The 20139-nt window shown below is 38.8% G+C and overlaps 1 protein-coding gene across 1 annotated transcript in view; it reads right to left on the bottom strand.

Moving 5' to 3' along the window:
- The window catches only part of LOC124623085 (trichohyalin-like), a 574208-nt gene that overhangs the window by 18709 nt on the left and 535360 nt on the right, over positions 1-20139 (bottom strand). The window contains exons 5-6 of the mRNA XM_047148876.1: positions 7188-7323; positions 160-320 (exon numbers count right to left, since the gene is read on the bottom strand). Of these exons, the coding sequence (XP_047004832.1) occupies positions 160-320; positions 7188-7323 (297 nt within the window). The remainder of the gene's footprint in view (positions 1-159; positions 321-7187; positions 7324-20139) is intronic.

Below are 20139 nucleotides of genomic sequence, written 5' to 3'. Positions count from 1 at the left end.
GTTTAGGGAGCTGGTGAGGGGCAGGAAGGGAAACAGCACTGCCAAGTTAGTTTATGAGAAAACAAACAATTCAGATCACCAGCTGAGCTTACTGTCAATACTTGATAATGAAACTGTGACACATTTTATGCTGGACACTGCAGTATTTCACAAAGTTACCTTTGTGCTGTTTAAATCCTTTATGACACCTTTTGGTGCTCTTTGTGGAAAAGCTGGTTCTTCAGGTGGTGCCGATTGATACTTGTCCATTAGCTTGGCGTAGAATGCACTGGCTTCCTGAGATACATAACCATAATCATCTTCATCTGGCTGCGCTGGTCCTACAAAACAAACAGTAACAATTTTATAATTTAAGCTTCTTATAAAATGACACACATAACACATAATTCTGCTGATGTAGCAAGAACATAAAATATAGAATGAACTGTTAAAGTTGTTGGGCTTTATTTATCTTCCAGAAGGACAATTTCAGTACCACCCACAGACACATTCTAGACCTGTTCGTTCCTCCCTCAAGCATAAAATGTGAGAGGTTCACAAATGGAAGAGCAGGAGGGGCAGGTCAGTCAGTCCCCAACTGAAAGGAGCCCACGCTGTGAAGGTTGACAGATCTTTGCCTTCCTTTGTCTAAACAATAAATGGGTCCCTGTCACATGGGGGTCCAACTGACCTGCCCCTATTGTTCACTGTTCTCAAAGAATGAGGAAGGAACAATTCTGAAAGCTAAGTTGCAGTTTTTTATACAATTTAACCCTGCCTTTATGTTCCCAGAATTAATGTTTTCCCGCTGTTAACATTTTTAATCACTCCGGTAAAATTTCTTATGTTCACAATATTAATTTGCACCCATTTTTGTGTTAACGTATTTTCCTGCAATTTACCCTTTATGAAATAATGTTTGTGGAGAACAAAATGGCATAAAACAACACTGGCACTGCATTGGCCTTCAAGTACTGTTTACAAACGTTACATGGTTAACTTTCTTAACACCAGAGTGCTCCATTCAGCAAATCTGAATCCGTGAAAGTCGAAACAATTCATGATTTGCCTCCTGTCACTGCCAATCTCTACTTACAAGGGGAGGCCGCCAATTGTGAAATTCAGATTCGATTCATACTGCGCATAATAAAAGCTCATGGCCAGAGGTGTAATGTGGCAAAGCACCAAGATGCACTTCTCAGCCGTTGTCGAGACAATCGACAGTTAAAAGTAACCGTTGCGGTGAAATACTCTCTACGATTGATAGTTTTCTACAGCGTCGTGGCGCAGCGGTAAGCGCTGGGGTTCGTAATCTGAAGGTCGCCGGATCGAATCTCGCGCCATGCAACTTTTTTTATTATTAGTTTTTTGTAAAATATATATATATATATATATATATATATATATATATATATATATATATATATACACACACACACACACACACACACACACCATATGTGTGGATGGATATGTGTGTGTGTGTGCGAGTGTATACCCGTCCTTTTTTCCCCCTAAGGTATGTCTTTCCGCTCCCGGGATTGGAATGACTCCTTACCCTCTCCCTTAAAACCCACATCCTTTTGTCTTTCCCTCTCCTTCCCTCTTTCCTGATGAGGCAACAGTTTGTTGCGAAAGCTTGAATTTTGTGTGTATGTTTGTGTTTGTTTGTGTGTCTGTCGACCTGCCAGCACTTTCATTTGGTAAGTCACATCATCTTTGTTTTTAGATATATATTTCCTACGTGGAATGTTTCCCTCTATTATAATCATATATATATATATTTTCCCGGTACTCAGTTGCAACAATTATGCATATAATAAGTTGTTGAAAGTCGTTTGTTGTGGAAAAACTGGCGACTTCGAACATCATTATGTTTTCCGCAAACAAAGATGTATTTCACAAATGTTATTAATTGTCTTCATAATGTTAACCACGTATAGTTAACGGAAGACGTAGAAACGATATTCCGAAACGAATATGTATAGCGTAAGTCAAACGTTCGAAATAGAATAGAGACCCCACGAACACAAATTTGCTGTGTCAGGTATGAAATGTAAACTCCGTTACTCGCTCGTTACACTTGAAGGACAGATGTTGAATGGGCCGAAACGAGCCGCCGCATAACAGCGTAGTTGCCTGCTAACTTCGAAAGAAGGTAGATGCGGTCCCTAACGCAACTTATAACATCGTCGAAAATCAGTGCGGACGGGAGAGCTTTGGTACACCCTGTTACACAAACGGAAAAATGGAGGCGGTACAATTGGAGAGCGATCCGCCTTCACCGACGTGCATAAGCAATTCATTAATGTTTGAATTACAAAAAACTAATAATGAAAAAAAAATTGCACGGCGCGAGATTCGATCCAGCGACCTTCGGATTACGAACCCGAGCGCTTACCGCTGCGCCACGACGCTGTACAAAATTAGTAATCATAGAGAGTATTTCATCACAACGGTTTCTTTTAACTGTCGATTTTCTCGACAACGGCTGAGAAGTGCATCTTGGTGTTTTGCCACATTACACCTCTGGCCATGAGCTTTTATTATGCGCAGTATGAATCGAATCTGAATTTCACAATTGGCGGCCTCCCCTTGTTAGTCCAGAGGCTGGTGGGAGTAACTGTTTTGATAGAAGTCGTAAGAAGGTGTGACTACAGAGAAACAATCACTTGTCTCTTTTCACTACCAACTTGTTCTTTCAGTGTTGTGTGCTACAGAATAAGTAGTATCCTCTCATTATTATAGCCACATTCTTTCAGCATTAACTTCGCCCTGTGATTATGATCATAAGCAGAGAACATCCACTTCCCAGTATTTGTAATTTGATAATATACGGTAGATTCCTGTATGGTTCGTATATGCACTCAACACAATGTTGTTTGCTAACTAGGGTTGACAATGTTGGCAGCACTGACAAAACTGTTCCTACAACCAAGGTGAGCCGATTTGAATTGACACAGCTACTCTTGACAACTGCTGTGGCAAGAGTTTATTGTGTGTATCATGTAGCGTGTTCATAGCCATGTGTTAAGTGATCGAAATTTGTTCTTTCAAGTTTCTGACCGTTTTCTGTTGCAGTTTTAAGATGGAAAATACCTGTGTTATGAAGAGACAGGAAAACTCTTTTCTATGGGAGAAGAAAAAAATTCTCAAAAGTGTTGAAGCTCATCATGAAACATGTGTTGCATTAGCACGGAGTATAGGAATACCTGAGTCCATGTTGACTACCATTGTGAAAAAATGAGCAGAATTAGTTTCAGGCAGCATATGCTTCAAACATTCCAGTGAACGGTATGATGTTGCATGAAAAGATGCTGAAAGTCACCAATATGCTTGGGACCGAGGACATTACCGCAACTAATGGCTGGATTGATAGGTTTAAGAAGTGGTAAATTGTTGTACATAAAACTGTAAGTCGCAAAGGAAACACTGTAAATATAAAAGCTGTTAGTAAATTGCAGTGTGGCAGGTTACAGGAACATATGAAGCAATATAAACTGAAGGACATTTTGAACATTGATGAAATAGGTCTATCTTTCAGCATCTTGCCAAACAAAACACCTGCCTTCAACAAGCAAAATTTCCCATGGAGGCAAACACAGTAAAGTTTGCCTGACAGTAATGCTAGGCACAAATGCAGATGGTTCCGAAAAAGTTAAACCATTTGTGAATGGCAAAATGAAAAACAATACATTGTTTTGAAAATATAAAATCACTGCCAACAATAAAGCATGGATGACACCAAAATTATTTGAAAAGCAATTATGTTGCCTTGAAAGAATGGGAACCCACAAAAGGAAAATTCTCTTTTTAGTAGATTGATGCCTTGCACATCCAAAATATATAAGTTTACCTAATGTGCAATTAGAGCTTCTGCTATCAAACTGCACAAGCAAATTATGGCCCTTGGCTTTGGGTAGTAGACATGCCTTCAAAACATATAACAGGAAAGCAATTGTGAAAATGGCTTTAACTTCAATGGGGGCTAAGAAAAACCCAACCTCCTTTAAAGTGCCGATTTTATATGCTTTGCACTTTATTGCCAAAGCATGGACAGAGGTTAAGGCAGCCACCATCGCCAACTGCTTCTGAAAAGCAGGATTCATTGAAGCTGATGAAGAAAATAGATCTGATACACCAGACCTGAGTATTAATGACACTAAAAAACTACTTGCTTCATCACAGAAAAAGATGCAGCTGAAGAATCTGGTTTAAGATTTCGTACACACTTACTATGATGCTGTCACAGTGGAAAGTGTAGCTGTTGATGACTTGACTGACTTTCATACAGAAGAAAATGCTGACAGTGCACAAAGTAAAATGTCAGTGATGATGATCACAGGGAGGTTCCCTCAACTGCAGTTGTAAACAAATAAACAATAAAAAAATTATATTTCTGCTGCAGATCTTGATAACAAAGCTTTCAACTGTTTATGAACTGGAAAACAACAAAGACAAAAATTCACCAAAAAAGTTAAAAACAACCCACTTCTTTTTTTTTTTTTTTGCTAAAAAGTAGTGACTACTGTACCCATTTGTTCAAACAGCATGTTAGTAAGACCATCCAAATTAAAGGTTGGTATACTACGTAAAAACGGCTTATTAATGTTTTATAAAATGTGTGCTTCAAAGGTTACAGTGTAGTAAGTTACCCTCCCCTGTAATCTTGGCTGTGGATACAGAACAATCTGTATCATAGCCCTGATGGCTAGGCTGATCTGAAGGTGACAGTCTGATTGCAAGTTGACGAAGCAGTGAGTGTGAAATAAAGGCTGCATTGACAGATGGCTCTGCAGTGTAATGCTAAATTTAATGCACTTTACAATATTTCAAGCACTTTTCTTTACAAAATGTAAAACAGCTAGATAAGTTGCGTGTACTGTGTACATCTGCTGACATCAGTTTTGCAGGACAGTTATTTGATGTGGTTTAGAGAGATCTTTAATGCAGGTGTACACTTGAACTGGACTTTTTGTAGACTGCAAGTATAAATACTAAAACTGCCAAATATGCCACCTTTGCTTGGAAGGCACGTAAATCAACATGGCGGCTGATTGGTTTGCATTTTTTTAGCGCTTTGTTGGGCCAAAGTGTCAGTAAATGTCATGTCAACTGCTAAACATAGCACAAAATTCAGATAACTGTCATTAGATAATAAACAAGTTTCTGATGAGTATTTTGATGCATATCATGAACATATACAAAACTACGAAAATGCAAGGGGGCCCTAGATGTAACTTGTACAGCTTCAAAAGTTATTTCCCACATTTTACACCATTTTTTTCAAGTCCCTTGAAAAGCGCAAAAGCAAGATTTTACTGTACTTTTAAGTGTGTCAGCATGCAGTAGTTGGAAATTCACCTCTGCACAGCAAGTAGTTTCCAGTCTTCTGCCTTAAAGTAATTTTAATGTTTTCGAATTCAACTTTCTTTTTGGTACAAAATAAACTGCTAGCTTTAAACAACAAACTCAAATGTGATTTTCCAGTACATTAGTTTACTACTAGACGTAATTTTTGCCTATAGGTACCAGTAACAAAAACCAAGGTGATGGGCTGGTAACAAACATCTGAGGGCTGATACACATACAAACAGAAACAAAATGTTAGAGTAAGTATGCAGTTTCAATCACTAAGGGTATAAAATATCTTACTTTGTTTTGCAATAAATTGAGTAAATTCTAAAGAATGTGTTATACAATTATCAGGACATTAATAGGGAAAACCATGAAATCAACACAAAGTTTTTTCAGTGATGGAAGTCATGTTAACATACAGCAGTGAGAACTTAACAATGAAGAAGTCAGACATAAGGAAATCAGGAGCTTTTGAGACTCGATTTTTAAAGATCTGTACCAGACCTGTGAAAACTCAAGTAATAAGACAGATAAGTAACTGGAGATATTTAGTACAAATGAAACTGGACAATAAACCAGGGGAAGAAAATACTGACTAACGTAATTCCAAATATTTTACTACAGTATATGCCCATCATAGATCCAAGCCAGCCCACGTTATGCTGACAATGGTGCTTCAAATCTCTAAGCAGCTGCCACTAGGGCTAACCGGCAATGAATACTCACATCTGATAAGCAAAACTAGTAATAAGTCAAATAATACCAACATGTGGCAGTTTATCTGTACATTATAACGAAACAAATGGTAGAATATGTAATCCGAACAAGTTCCACATGTAATGACTATAGCTCAGAATGAGATTACCACAATCTATCCAGAAAAGCCACACCATGGACTTATATTTTGTATGGGCTTACCAGTGATGTTACTGGAAATTTTTAAGCTCTGTGATGACACTAAGATTCAAGATAAAGCTGTACATAACAATGTAGTGGAGACCACTATTTGAAGTAGGTGTGTTCATGGAGAAAATAAAGTATGCCCCCCCCCCCCTCATTTCATCAATCCCTAGTGAATTCTCACTTAAATTCAAGAAACTGCATTTCCCCCCAAACGAGTGCTCCACAATGATAATAGATAAATCGCAGGGTCACCAAGATTTGTAGTAGTTGATCTGCCATGGGACTTTTTCCCCATGGTCAGTTTCAGGTGGCAAATAGGCTCACAACGCAACCTGGTTGTTTAGGTGTCACGCACCGACATGGCAAAAAAATCTGTTTGTAAAAAGGTACGGTAAAAGTCCAACACACAAAGTGACACTTATACATTCTAATAATGTACTAAAGCATGCAATTCTGTGTGTTTCTTTTTATCCATTTCAGATTCAGTATCTTCCACCGAATCTATCTTCTCGTAGTCTGACAACAAACAACAAACAGGAACAGGTAGCTACAAACATTAAGCACTTGACAGACATTTACTGAACAGCTGAACTATCTCAAATTCTCCAATTTTTCCCCTTTCACCTCATGTATGATGCAAGACAAAACACATTCTTTTTCTCACTGTCTACTCATGATGCAGCAGTCAATATTACTTTAAAAAAAAAAAATCTCATAAAGTAACAACAGTACGCATAGGTCTTTCTATGCCATCGTGATGAGCATCTGTGAGTGCATAATAAAAGGAAAAACTAAAATAAAAGTACAAGAGAAAATAATAAAATAACATAGGTGACAATATCTTCCTATCAATGTGCAAAATAAACGCAAAAAGAAGGAGGAAGAATATGTGCATTTAGACTGATTAAAGAAACTGAATGCAACTAATGGAAGCCACTGCTACATACCGCCCAGTGTCACAGCTGTGTTATCATTGTCAACTGCATCATCTATAACAGACTTATTTGCCGCTTTTGTCCTCTTGAGCATAGCTGCAACTCTTTTCTTCGCTTTCCCATCTTGTGAACGTAGTGCCAGTAGTTCCTGCAGAAAAGATCAATACAAACTTGAAAAAAAATTATCTCCCCAACAATGCAGTATTAAAAATTAACACTTTGCATAAGAAAATCCATTACATTTGGCATTATTTAAGAAGTTGAAAAAAATTAGCACTATCAACAGTATGGGAACAGATAAAAGTAACACAATTCTTCAAAAACAATTGTGAAAGTTATAATAGGACAGCCTGCAAAACACAGGATACAAGTTTTAGGGTAAAATTTTGAATGTCAGACCAATAACATCTGAATGTCTTAAGTGCAGGGTAATCAAGCATCAGTAATATCAGCTACATATATATGTTTAATGCACAATTATTGGAAAGTGAAGAAAATTTGGTGGCACATTTCACAAGCTTATATTCTCTTCTTCTTTGAACAGCTTATCATCCAAGTTTCGTTTCCATAGAAGACCAAAACTACACTACGGCAAAACTTAAGCAGAAATGTAAACTTACATTCAGTACTAACAAATTTCACTTTTCAGGAAAGGTTTTCTTGCTACTACTAGAGTGCATGGTATATATACTTCCTTGTTCAGCTTTCATTAGTTATTTTGCTGCCCAAATACACTATGTGATCAAAAGTATCGGAACACCCCCCAAAACATATCTTTTTCATATTAGGTGCATTGTGCTGCCACCTACTGCCAGGTACTCCGTATCAGCGACCTCAGTAGTCATTAGACATCGTGAGATAGTAGAATGGAGGGCTCCGCGGAACTCATGGACTTCGAATGTGGTCAGGTGATTGGGTCACTTGTGTCATATATCTGTACGCGAGATTTCCACACTCCTAAACATCCCTATGTCCACCGTTCCCGATGTGATAGTGAAGTGGAAACATGAAGGAACATGTACAGTACAAAAACATACAGGTCCAACTCATTTGTTGACTGACAGAGACCACCGACAGTTGAAGAGGATCGTAATGTGTAATGGGCAGACATCTATCCAGACCATCGCACAGGAATCCCAAACTGCATCAGGATCCACTGCAAGTACTATGACAGCTAGGTGGGAGGTGAGAGAATTTGGGTTTCATGGTCGAGCAGCTGCTCATAAGCCACTCATCATGAAGGTAAATGCCAAATGACGCCTCGCTTGGCATAAGGAGTGCAAACATTGGACGAAAACAATGGACGACTGAACAGTGGAAAAAACAATATGTGGAGTGACGAACCACGGTACACAGTGTGGCGATCCGATGGCTGGGTGTGGGTATGGTAAATGCCTGGTGAACGTTATCTGCCAGCGTACATGGTGCCGACAGTAAAATTCGGAGGAGGTGGTATTATGGTATGGTCGTGTTTTTCATGGAGGGGGCTTGCACCCCTTGTTGTTTTGTGTGGCACTATCACAGCACAGGCCTACATTGATATTTTTTAAGCACCTTCTTGCTTCCCCCTGTTGGAGAACAATTCGGGGATGGCAATTGCATCTTTCAACACGATTGAGCACCTGTTCATAATGCACACCCTGTGGTGGTGTGGTTACACGACAATAACATCCCTGTAATGGACTGGCCTGCGCAGTGTCCTGACCTGAATCCTATAGAACATCTCTGGGATGTTTAGAATTGCTGACTTTGTGCCAGGCCTCACCAACCGACATCGATACCTCTCCTCAGGGCAGCACTCTGTGAAGAATGGGCTGCCATTCTCCAAGAAACCTTCCAGCACCTGATTGGACTTATGCCTGTGAGAGCGGAAGCTATCATCAAGGCTAAGGGTGGGCCAACACCATACTGAATTCCAGCATTACCGATGAAGGGCGCCATGAACTTTTACGTCATTTTCGGCCAGGTGTCTGGATACTTTTGATCACGTAGTGTAGCAAAGTTGATCTTTTACTTTTAGTATCTAATTTCCCAATCTAATTCCTTCAGCACTGCCTGATTTAATGTTACTACATTCGATTAGCCTTGTTTTTCTTTCGGCAATGTTCTTTCTATAACTCTTTTTCACGTCACTATTTATTCCATTCCAATGATCTTCCAAGACTTGTGCCATCTCTTACAAAATTCCAGTTTCCTCTTCCTAAATTTTACTTCCCTTTGAAAATTTCTTATTAGTATTCTTCACAGCCTGCCTGATGTACAGACTGAATAACACGGGGGACAGACTACAACTCTGTCTCACTCCCTTCTCAACTACAGTTCCCACTTCATGTCCTTCAACTGTCTGGTTTCTGCAAAAGTTACTGGCAACATTTTGCTCTCTGTATTTTATCCCTGCTACTTTCAGAATTTCAAACAGTGAACACTAGTCAACTCTGTCATATACTTTCTCTAAATCTACAAATACTATATAAGTACAAATCTTTGATCCTTGATGTTCTACAGCTTGTAAATATTTGTTAAAGGTCATCTTTCTAAACACCACGAGCCTTACTTATGATGTTTACAGCCAAACTGGTATTTGGGTGTATAACCTGTCGTCAGTGGCATCTAGTACACAGGACAAAAACAATAGTATGTATATCGCTATTTACAATGTAACATTAGAAACACATTTTACATTAAGGCCAACTTACTCAATATGTTGCTCATGAAAATTAACATCAGCTTTTATTTACAGTTGAGCCACAGTGTTTTGACATTCCGTGTAATTTGAGCTGGTCTTAAGAAAATTAAAATTTAACATTAAACTAGAGTAAAAAAATTGTTTTCATACACTGTCTGCAAGTACATTTCACACACTTTCAAATGTGTTACATTTTTTTTAACTTTCTTTCAATTTTCCACGTACAATATGGGTAAAACTGTCCCACTTAGGGTTTTCATCATTCATAATAAACAGAAATAACCCTGGCCTTAGACTGCTAATGCATTTCTATTACAGATGGACAGGTGCCATTAGGCTTTGAGGAGTGCTTGCTCTTTCTTTGTTACCCCTTCACTATATTTAACAGGGACTGTCTGACAATCAGCTGTACAGTGCATGCCATCCTTTCTGTTACCCCTATTGTTGTGCCTACTCAACAACAGTGGTCATTGAAATACAGTAGTCCGAAATAGCAACACAGTGCACATCTTGTAACATTGGCTGACCATTGTTGTATGAATTGTAGTCGGTTGTGGGTTTACAACTGCATCTATATTCTGAAAAACCCGAACAAGGTGTATGGCAGAGGGTATGTTCCATTGTGTTAGTATTAGGGTTTCTTCCTGTTCCATTCACATAGGGAGCATGGAAAGAATGATTGTCTGAATGCCTCTGTGCATGCAGTAATTACTCTAATCTTATCCTCACAATCCCTGTGTGAGTGATATGTAGGGGGGTTGATGTATATATCCCTAGAGTAATCACTTAAAGCTGGTTCTTGAAACTATGTTAATAGATTTTCTCGAGATAGTGTGCATCTGTCTTCAAGAGTCTGCCACTTCAGTTACCCGAGTATCTCTGATGACACTCTCCCACGGATTAAACAAACCTGTGGTCATTCGTGCTGTCCTTCTCTGTATACATTCAATATCCCCTGTTAGTCTTGACTGGTATGTGTCCCTGCACTGTAGTGAGCCTACCTCTGTCACATCAATTTTAAAGTGTTGTACATATTTACAGTGTACTGTACATATGTAACTGTGTCTCTTAATTTTAATTTATACATTACAATGAGTGGTAGGGGCAAGGGAAAATTTGTCCCACTGAATGCGAAACTGGAGGCTTTAAAAAGACTACACAAAGGAGAAACATTAAAAACACTTGCTGCTGAATATGAAGTTTGTGAAGTGACTGTTGGAGACTGGTGTGGAAAGAGACAAAATTGAGATATTTTCATCAAACAAGTGTCCTACTGTATCACTTGAATGGAAGTCAATGAAGAAATCTGAGTATGAAAAACCAAATGAAGCTCTGTTCATTTGGTTTACTCAACAAAAGCAAAACTGAAATCCAATTTCTGGCCTATTCTTCAAGAAAAAGCTGTAATTTTCAGAAACAATTAAAGGTGAGGACGATTTTACACAATGAGGGTTGGATAGGTGGAAGAAGAGATATAGCATAAGGGAGCTTAAAATTTGTGGTGAAAAACTTTCTGTACTCTCAAACTGTTAGAAATTTTATATGAAATTAGGAAAAATTATACAAGAGGAAAAGCTCACTCCTGATCAACAGTATAACTGTGATGAAACAGTGTCACATTATAAAATGCTTCCATCTAAAACTCTAGCCTCAAAAGAAGAAAAGATTGCCCAGGGCTACAAAAAGCACAGAGAGGTTAACAGTTTTTGCTGCATCGAATGCAAGTGGAGACAAAAACTGAAGCTGCTGGCAATAGCAAAGGCTGCTAAGCCTAGAGCTTTAAAAAATATCACTGCTTCTGTACTGCCTGTTGCATATGCACACCAGAAATCTGCCTCTGTTTTAAGATTTTGTTCCAGAGACCAAAACATATCTAAAGATGAAGTGTTTGCCTTCCAAAGCAATCTTAACACTTGACAATCCTGGTTCGCACACTGATGAGGAAGAACTACAATGTGGACAAAAGACAGTTTGCCGGAGAGCTGATTCATGGTCTGAAATAAAGATGGAGGCACTAAACAAGTCATGGAACCAAATTTTATGGAGCAAAATGGGTACCTACAGCACAGATGAAGATGACCTACTGTTGACAGAGCTGATGAAAAAGCTTACTGGATGTGAAAATGTGAATGTGAGTGATGCTTCAGAATGGATGAATCGTAGTGAACAGTTTGAAGTGACTAATCTTACAGTTATTGAAATGTTTAGTAAATCCACTGAAAATGGTGACAAGGAATTACCTGAAAACATTGTAACAGTGCCACACACACCGAGGGTTTGACAACACTAGATGTGGCATTGCTTTAAATCAAGCAGCAAGTGGAAGCTATTCCAACTGACACCATACTTCCTAGAAGATGGTTCGACATTGCTGCTAGAAAACGAGGTTCTATTTTAAAACAAAGGTCTATGGACAATTTCTTTAAAACGTAATTTATATTTTTGCAACTTGGAAATGTGTGCCCATATATGTACATGTAACAAAGATATGTAACACACTATTTTTTATTTATTTTTAATCATTATTGTGCTCTTAAATGATTGATTTATGATTTACCCATTGCTTAAGTGTTATTTCTGTACTATCTGAGTTTTTTGTCACCTGAGGTAACCTGAATTTTTCAATCATTATTGTGCTTTTTAAAGATTTATTTATGATTTATCCTTTTATTTAGTGGTATTTCCATATTATCCAAGTTTTTTTTTGTAATTTGAGGTAGCCTCAACCCCAATTAGCTTGAATTACCAGGGCTCTACAGTATTTATAAATATTTTATAATTCATATACTCTATTCTTACATACTAATCATCCAGGTAAAGTATTTTACAAATATTGAATGCATGGCAAAGATGCAGAGGAATATGATTTCAGAAATAACAAGAAACAGGGAGATACACAACACATTTCATTACAATGCCCAGACTGAATGGTACAACCAAAATAAATAAAAAAATATGTGATGCAAATATCAAGATTTATAGGTCAATAATAAACTATAAGAGGCATTAAAGGTTAATCTATACCAAAAGAAGTAATTAATTAAGTACAAAATATTTATCATCACTTAGCAACTACTGAATAAAGAAAAAACCAATGTAGACTCTTTGCCCTATTTGTCAGTTCCATGTTTACATTATATAACAGTTACATCCAATGTGACCAAGAAATTTTACCAATGAACACAAATTTTTTTGTTGTGTTCTGTATCAGATGCCACTGACAATGTGTTACACACCCAAATAAGAGTTAGGCTACATATTTTAAGTGCAAGTGCATCTCTTGGTGGCTAGATGTCTTTTAACATCTATAAAAGTTGGTTTGCACTTTTTTTAAATCTATCTATTAAGATAAAGTTTCAGAGTCTGCATTGCCTCACTTGTTCCTACACTTCTTCAGAAGTCAAACTGATCTTCCCCAATGTCAGCTTCTACCAACTGTTCCGCTGTACTGTAAGTAATTTGTGTCAGTATGCTGATGGTTCAGTAATATTAACACCTGTAGGCACATTCTTTTTTGGGAAGTGAGATTATCAGAGTCTTCTTGAAGCCTGAGAATATTTTGCCTGTCTCATTTATCTTGTTAACCAGATAGAATAGTTTTGACATGGCTGCATTTACAAAAGATCTCAATAATTCTGAGGGAATGTAGAATACTCCATGGGTCCTGTTCTGACTTAGGTCTTTCAGTGCTCTGTCAAACTCTTCTTGCAGTATCATATCTCCCATCCTAACTTCATTTACTTCCTCATCCTTTGCTATAAAGTTGTCTTCAAACTCATTTCCCTTTTATAGCATTCCTATATATCCCTTCCACCCCTACCCTTTCCTCTTTTTTGCTTAGTAGTGGCTTGTCATCTGAGCTCTCAATATTCATACAGTTACTTCTCTTTTCTCCAACTATATCTCTAATTTTCCTGCAGGTGTATGGTTACCAACCAGCTAGCTTTTTCTAAACTCGTCCAGCTTTTCAAGGCTTTTTTAATGTACAGTTGGCTTTTTTTATTTTTAGAAAATGCTCGGCTTTTTGGTAATGAAGTAGCATTTCATCGTCTCACAAATTTTTGTGTGAAGTAATTGTCTCAACACTTTCACACACTGAAACAAATGTTTGTTAGTTAATCATCTGAAGTTGGAGATTCCTCATTTTATCACGTTTAGAAATGCTGAGTCACTGAGAATCTTTTGAAGTACTGTTGCCCTACAAGACTGCATCTACTAATTAGAAGTCTGTCATCTTCCCATATAAAAAATAGTGACAGCAGAAAAAGTCTTGCAACATCCAGAATTGGGCCATATCTACAATCCTGGATGAAAACTCTACACTAGATCAACAAAGTTGTTCTTTGCTACAAAAAAAAAAAAAAAGGTCAGAATGTCAAAACATTTTGAGAAATTTTGAAAATCTCCCAATTTTTCTAGTAACCTTGCGTCTACTGAATGTGTGTTTTTTTCTCATTGCATCTCAGAGGGCAAAAGAAAGGAACAGTTTGTTAATAGACTCAGTCAAAGGAATATTATTGGTCAAGTAAAATTTTAAGGATACGTTTCATGATGAATTTTGTAGGATTCAGGATAATATTTCTCCTCTTCATATTGAAAAATACAAGTTTCAAAGGAAGTACCACTGTAAAAGACTGAAAATTACATTAAGGTAATTGTACTTATTTGTGACCACACCATCATTTAACACTAATGCAGATTTTCTACACGAGACCTGAGTTTGTCCCAGAATATATAATGTTCTATTAACTAACGGAAATGCAGCAAAATGACGTTGTCGACAGCTGCCAATATTTTGACAGGTGACCACACTCTCATTTTCAAGGTAAAACTGCAGCGAGTAAGCATGGTGCAAAAGCATTTAAAACCTTGGTCTGCAGAGCAATTCTGGAAAAATAATGCAAACTCTCTCTCACACTCTGTAAACACTAGTGCCACCACACATCTAAAGATGACTCACACCAGACGGTAATGATAGTGAAAACTAACAAACAACAGGTGAGGTAATTGGTTGTATTATGCAGAAAAATTATATGAAATGCATTTTGCGACCTCCATCTACGATTAGGGTCTGTTAAACATTGTCTTATTTTGCATAAGGGGGGTTTCTATTGTATTCTTGCAGCTGTGGCTTGCCATGTACTGGTCAGAGTGTCAAGACTGTGGAGGACTGGTGTACTGAGCGCAAGCATCCCACATGTTTACAACATCTAAGAAAAACGGCTATTGCAGAACTCTGTCTATGCACTGGGCAACCTATGAAATATAACTACACAAAGATTCTATCCTGTATTTGTAGCTGTTGGGATAGTGTTACTGAGGAAGCAGTTGAAATCAAATCAGCAAGTATAGAGATTGAGGTTTTTGCTTAAATTCTGTGTTGAATCCTGCTCTCTCCCTTGACAAAAAATAAATAAATAAAATAACACGGAGCTGGAGTAAATGCCATGTCACCCACTGTTCAGTAATTTTCACAATCGATAACATCTTGCATTGGTCATTTTTTGTTGTGTGGTGACCTAGTGTTTACAGTGTGTGTGTGTGTGTGTGTGTGTGTGTGTGTGTGCGCGCGCGCGCATGCATGTGCGTTTTACCTTTTCAGTACTGATCTGCAAACAAAGGTTTTAAATTCCCTTCCACAGTCTGTTGCAACCTGTAGTTGTAAAGGTACTAGCTGCCCATGTGGCTCACCTTCACGCATTCCTTTTTATATATTTTGTGACTAAAACCCTTCTGGCCTGTTAATTATTTTATATGTGACATATAAGTACTGCCTCTGTCTTATTTTTTATTGTTAGTCAGTACTTACACTTTTTATATAAAAAATATCTTTTCCTATAAATTTGTAACTATGTTATAGGCCATTTTAATTGTTTTAATTCTGATGAAGGCACTCGTAGAAGTGTTGAAACCTGGTCAATAAGACTAAAAATAGTGACTGAGAGCTCATTTGTTTCAATTTTAATTTAGAAGCTGTCACTGAACCAAGTAGCCATGTTTAAAACTTTCCCTTCCACAATACTTACTTGCTGTAATGTTGCCTTGAAAATATTGGTGGCAGTTGATGATGTCACCCAGCTGCATCTTCTGTACGTCAATTGGAAATTTTCAATTTATGATTTTCTGCTCATATCGGGATTAGCATTATCATCACCCCAATGTGTAAATTATAAATGATTTATTGATTCTTAAATAAACTATCAGGCTTTTTTTAAAAAAATGTTCTATTTCTTGTGAAGCACTGTCCTGATTTTGATAATTCTGTATTGTTAAACCTATACAGATGGCAACTATCTTCCCTCTAGTTATACATGCTTTCATAGCTTTAGTTTCACCTCTAACGATGCCTGCTTTGCCATTTTGCACTGAGAGAGAGAGAGAGAGAGAGAGAGAGAGAGAGAGAGAGAGAGAGAGAGCGAGAGCAATTACCGTATTTACTCGAATCTAAGCTGCACATGAAAAATGAAACTCGAAATCAAGGGGGGGGGGGAAAAAAATTTTCCCGAATCTAAACCGCACCTGAAATTTGAGACTCGAAATTCAAAGGGAGAGAAAAGTTTTAGGCCACACGTCCAAATCGAAACAAAGTTGGTCCTTTGTAATATGAGACACGATTTAGGTCGAATGAATGATGATACAGCTACAGTACTTTGGTTCGAGTCGTAAGCTTAGCAGTTAAGCTTTCCCAGGTAGTCATTGCTATGTGTCAGGCGCTCCGTCCGTATTTATACGGGCACCCTTCTTTTTCACGTGCTTCGTCTGGTTTGAATTGATTGCTTATTTTTCATTGATCTGATAAGTGCCGTTCTTTTTGTTATAGGTGTTTACGTTACTCTAAGCTGAAAATGCATTATTGTACTGTGTCATGCATTGTTTGTCACATTCTGATAATGAATGTTTACAGCCTGTCGCCACTCGCGGCATGGCTTCCTTTTGTGCGCGCTACCGCCGCTTACGATTTTTTAAAAAAGAGAGAAATCGTCTCATTAGTGAAACAATGGCAAGAGACTGCTACTTGTTGTTACTTACACTGCTGCTTTCTCGGTAGTCTGGTGTCTTCTGATGAATAGGATTACTGACACTGCTGACAATCAGACTTCAAAATTTCCTGTCGGTAGAGGAGTGTGTGTCAAAGATAATTTCTACAATATAAAAATAAAACAGCTTGAGCTTAATAGTTGAAGAAGAATGGACTGGTTGTATTCTACTTACAGAGCCAGGAAAATATACATGTACGGTCAAGAGTTTAGAAAGCTCATAAATCATGGCAGACTCCGTAAAAAACTGTTGCAAGAAACAAAAAATGGCATCTATCAAACAAAGGTAAATGCAGGATGGAATGTAACAATATTATGAAAAAGAAAGTTGCTACTCACCATATAGTGGAGATGCTGAGTCGCTGACAGGCACAACAAAAAGACTGCCACAAATTAGCTTGTGGCCAATATGGTCTACACACACACAACTGTAGTCTCTCTAGCAGTGTGGCTTTGTCAGTGTGGCTTTGTTGCCAGAGACTGCAGTAAATGAGTGTGTGTGTGTGACACACGTGCGTGTCCACACACGCCCTAGTGTTTCATCTATTTTTGATGAAGGCCATATTGGCAGAAAGTTAATTTGTGACAGTCTTTTTGTTGTGCCTATCTGTGACTCAGCATCTCCACTATATGGTGAGCAGCAACTACCTTTTCATAAAACAATGGCATCTGTTCTAAACGACTGATTTGTGGCACTGCAACAAGATGGCAGCTGGCCAAAAATTGACACTGCAAGAGCAAACAGATAGAAAATCTTCAGCCAAGACAACAACGTAACTTCTTTTCTTTTCCAAAGCAGCTGAGGAGCTTGTCCCTTCTATGGGGCCATATCACGAACGTGTCATAAAAATAATGTAGAAAAACAAGTAGGTTTCCATTTGGATGACGCCAAAGCTTCCTCCTCGAAATACTCCATATAGAAATTCGTCCTATGGAAGGGACAAGCTCCTAGACTTCCTTACACACCTGAACTCCAGACATCCGAACATCAAATTCACTATGGAGGCCGAAGCAGACGGAAGTTTACCATTCCTGGATGTCATGGTCAAAAGAAGAGAGGATGGCACCCTGGGCTATGAGGTATACAAGAAGAAAACGCACACCGACCTGTATTTGCATGCAAATAGCTGCCACCACCTTTCGCAGAGGAATGGTGTTCTAAAAACACTGGTGCACAGGGCGCGCACCATCTCAGACGCAGAGAGTCTGCCCCATGAGCTGGAACACCTTAAAACTGTATTTTGGAAAAACGGGTACTCGGAATGGCAGATCAGACGCGCTCTCCGCCCCACCTCTACAGTACAGCGTGTGGAGATGGACAAAGTCACAGAGGAAGAGATAGCCACCGCCTATATACCGTATGCTGGCACGCTATCGGGGAAAATAGGACAAATATCGAGGAAACACCGAGTAGGAACTGTCTTTTGCCCACCCAATAAAACACGAGCATTACTGGGAAGTGTCAAAGACGATCTCGGTTTGCGGAAGGCAGGCATATACCAGATTCCCTGTGAGTGTGGGAAGACTTACATTGGACAGACGGTGCGCACTCGACTTATGTACCCCAAGAAGTCGCTAGTCGCAGAGCACTGTTTGTCTGAAAATCACGAAATGGACTACCAACATACCAGGGTCTTGGCACAGACATCTAAATACTGGGACAGCGTCGTTAGAGAGGCTATCAAAATTCATACCAGGGACAGACTCATCAAGAGAGATTGCGGCTATAACCTCAGCAAGGCATGGGAACCAGCACCGAGTCTAATTAAAAAGAGGCTCAGCAAAGAAAACGAACGAGCGACCAGGGCGGACAAGGCAGTTACACCGATGCCACCACAGACGCCAACGCCAGCCTCTCAACGACTGCCGACACGTGGCCGCGGGCGTGGACCGTGGAGAGAACGCCTTGCGCGGAAAGGGGATTTAGGACGGCCGCCTGCCCTTAGCACCTCAGTTCGTCAGCACACCTGACGATGGCGACATGTCTGATTGCCGAAATATTGTGCCCTTTGAACACTTTGGACCGGCAGTACACGCATGGACTGTTCGAGCAAGAAACAGGCCGGGAGAAGTTGAAGAATCATACATGATGACAGTTTACTGCTTTCACAAGTATCATGTGGCAAGATGTGCAATACAAACAGTAATGCCTGTTGGCTCATTTGTGCAGGTGGATAGTTGAATGTGGAGTCCGGAACTGAGGCAAGAGGCACAGCAGTATTTCCCAAGTCCAAGAGCCACTGATGTGTGTGTGTCTTAATGTGGGAGGTAGTAAAGAGTGGAACTAGGTTTAACATTGAAATTGACTGGAAGCATACCAGGAGTCACCAGCAGGTGTCCTCAGTGTGTGGACAGTGAAGACATAAACTATGTTTTATATTGCAAGTTACCTGAAACAATTTGCAATGTAAATGAAGGAACATCATACACTGGAGAATTACCAAATAAGGCAGTGCACCAGTTACAATGCTGACCTCATATACGGGAGGATGAAGCTGCTCTGTCCAGCAATACTGATTTGATACCAGAATGAGATTTTCACTCTGCAGTGGAGTGTGCGCTGATATGAAACTTCCTGGCAGATTAAAGCTGTGTGCCTGACCGAGACTCGAACTCGGGACCTTTGCCTTTCGCGGGCAAGTGCTCTACCATCTGAGCTACCGAAGCACGACTCACGCCCGGTACTCACAGCTTTACTTCTGCCAGTATCTGATTTGAGTTTTCCTGGATTGCTAAGGCAAATGCCATGACAGTTCCTTAATCCAGACCAGGCCAAACACCTGCACTATGTCATTAAAGGCATAATCCGTATCACTTCAGGTAGGCAGGTTACCTTCATAGTCTCGGATGTTATTGAATTTAGCTTATGTTAAAATTCAGGAGTAAGGTAGGAACACGAATATTTTTTTTTTTTCCTCCAAAAAAATTCCTGCCCTGAGATACACACCTCCAAAGATGACATTGCAAACACCATTTTGAAGATGCGGATTTCAGAATTTTTTTTAAAATGTTGTGTCTCTGCAACAGTTCTAGATATTTTGTTTTTTTATTTGAAGGAGAATTGCTTTATGATTACAATGGCATCATCCATTTGGACATATCTGTGAAAGTTCTTTTACTGTCGCCTTTTGAATTTTTTTTATAATTTACAATTTTTTTTTCAAAAATGCAAATCCAGAAAAGTTAAGATTTTTTCCTGTTGATTAGTACCATGTAGTACTATATTCTCTTTAAAGGACAG

This window comes from Schistocerca americana, chromosome 7, assembly GCF_021461395.2.
Source record: "Schistocerca americana isolate TAMUIC-IGC-003095 chromosome 7, iqSchAmer2.1, whole genome shotgun sequence".
Classification (NCBI taxonomy): Eukaryota; Metazoa; Arthropoda; class Insecta; order Orthoptera; family Acrididae; genus Schistocerca; species Schistocerca americana.
Note: the sequence above shows the minus strand (reverse complement) of the source record. Positions and strands in the feature narration are given on the sequence as shown.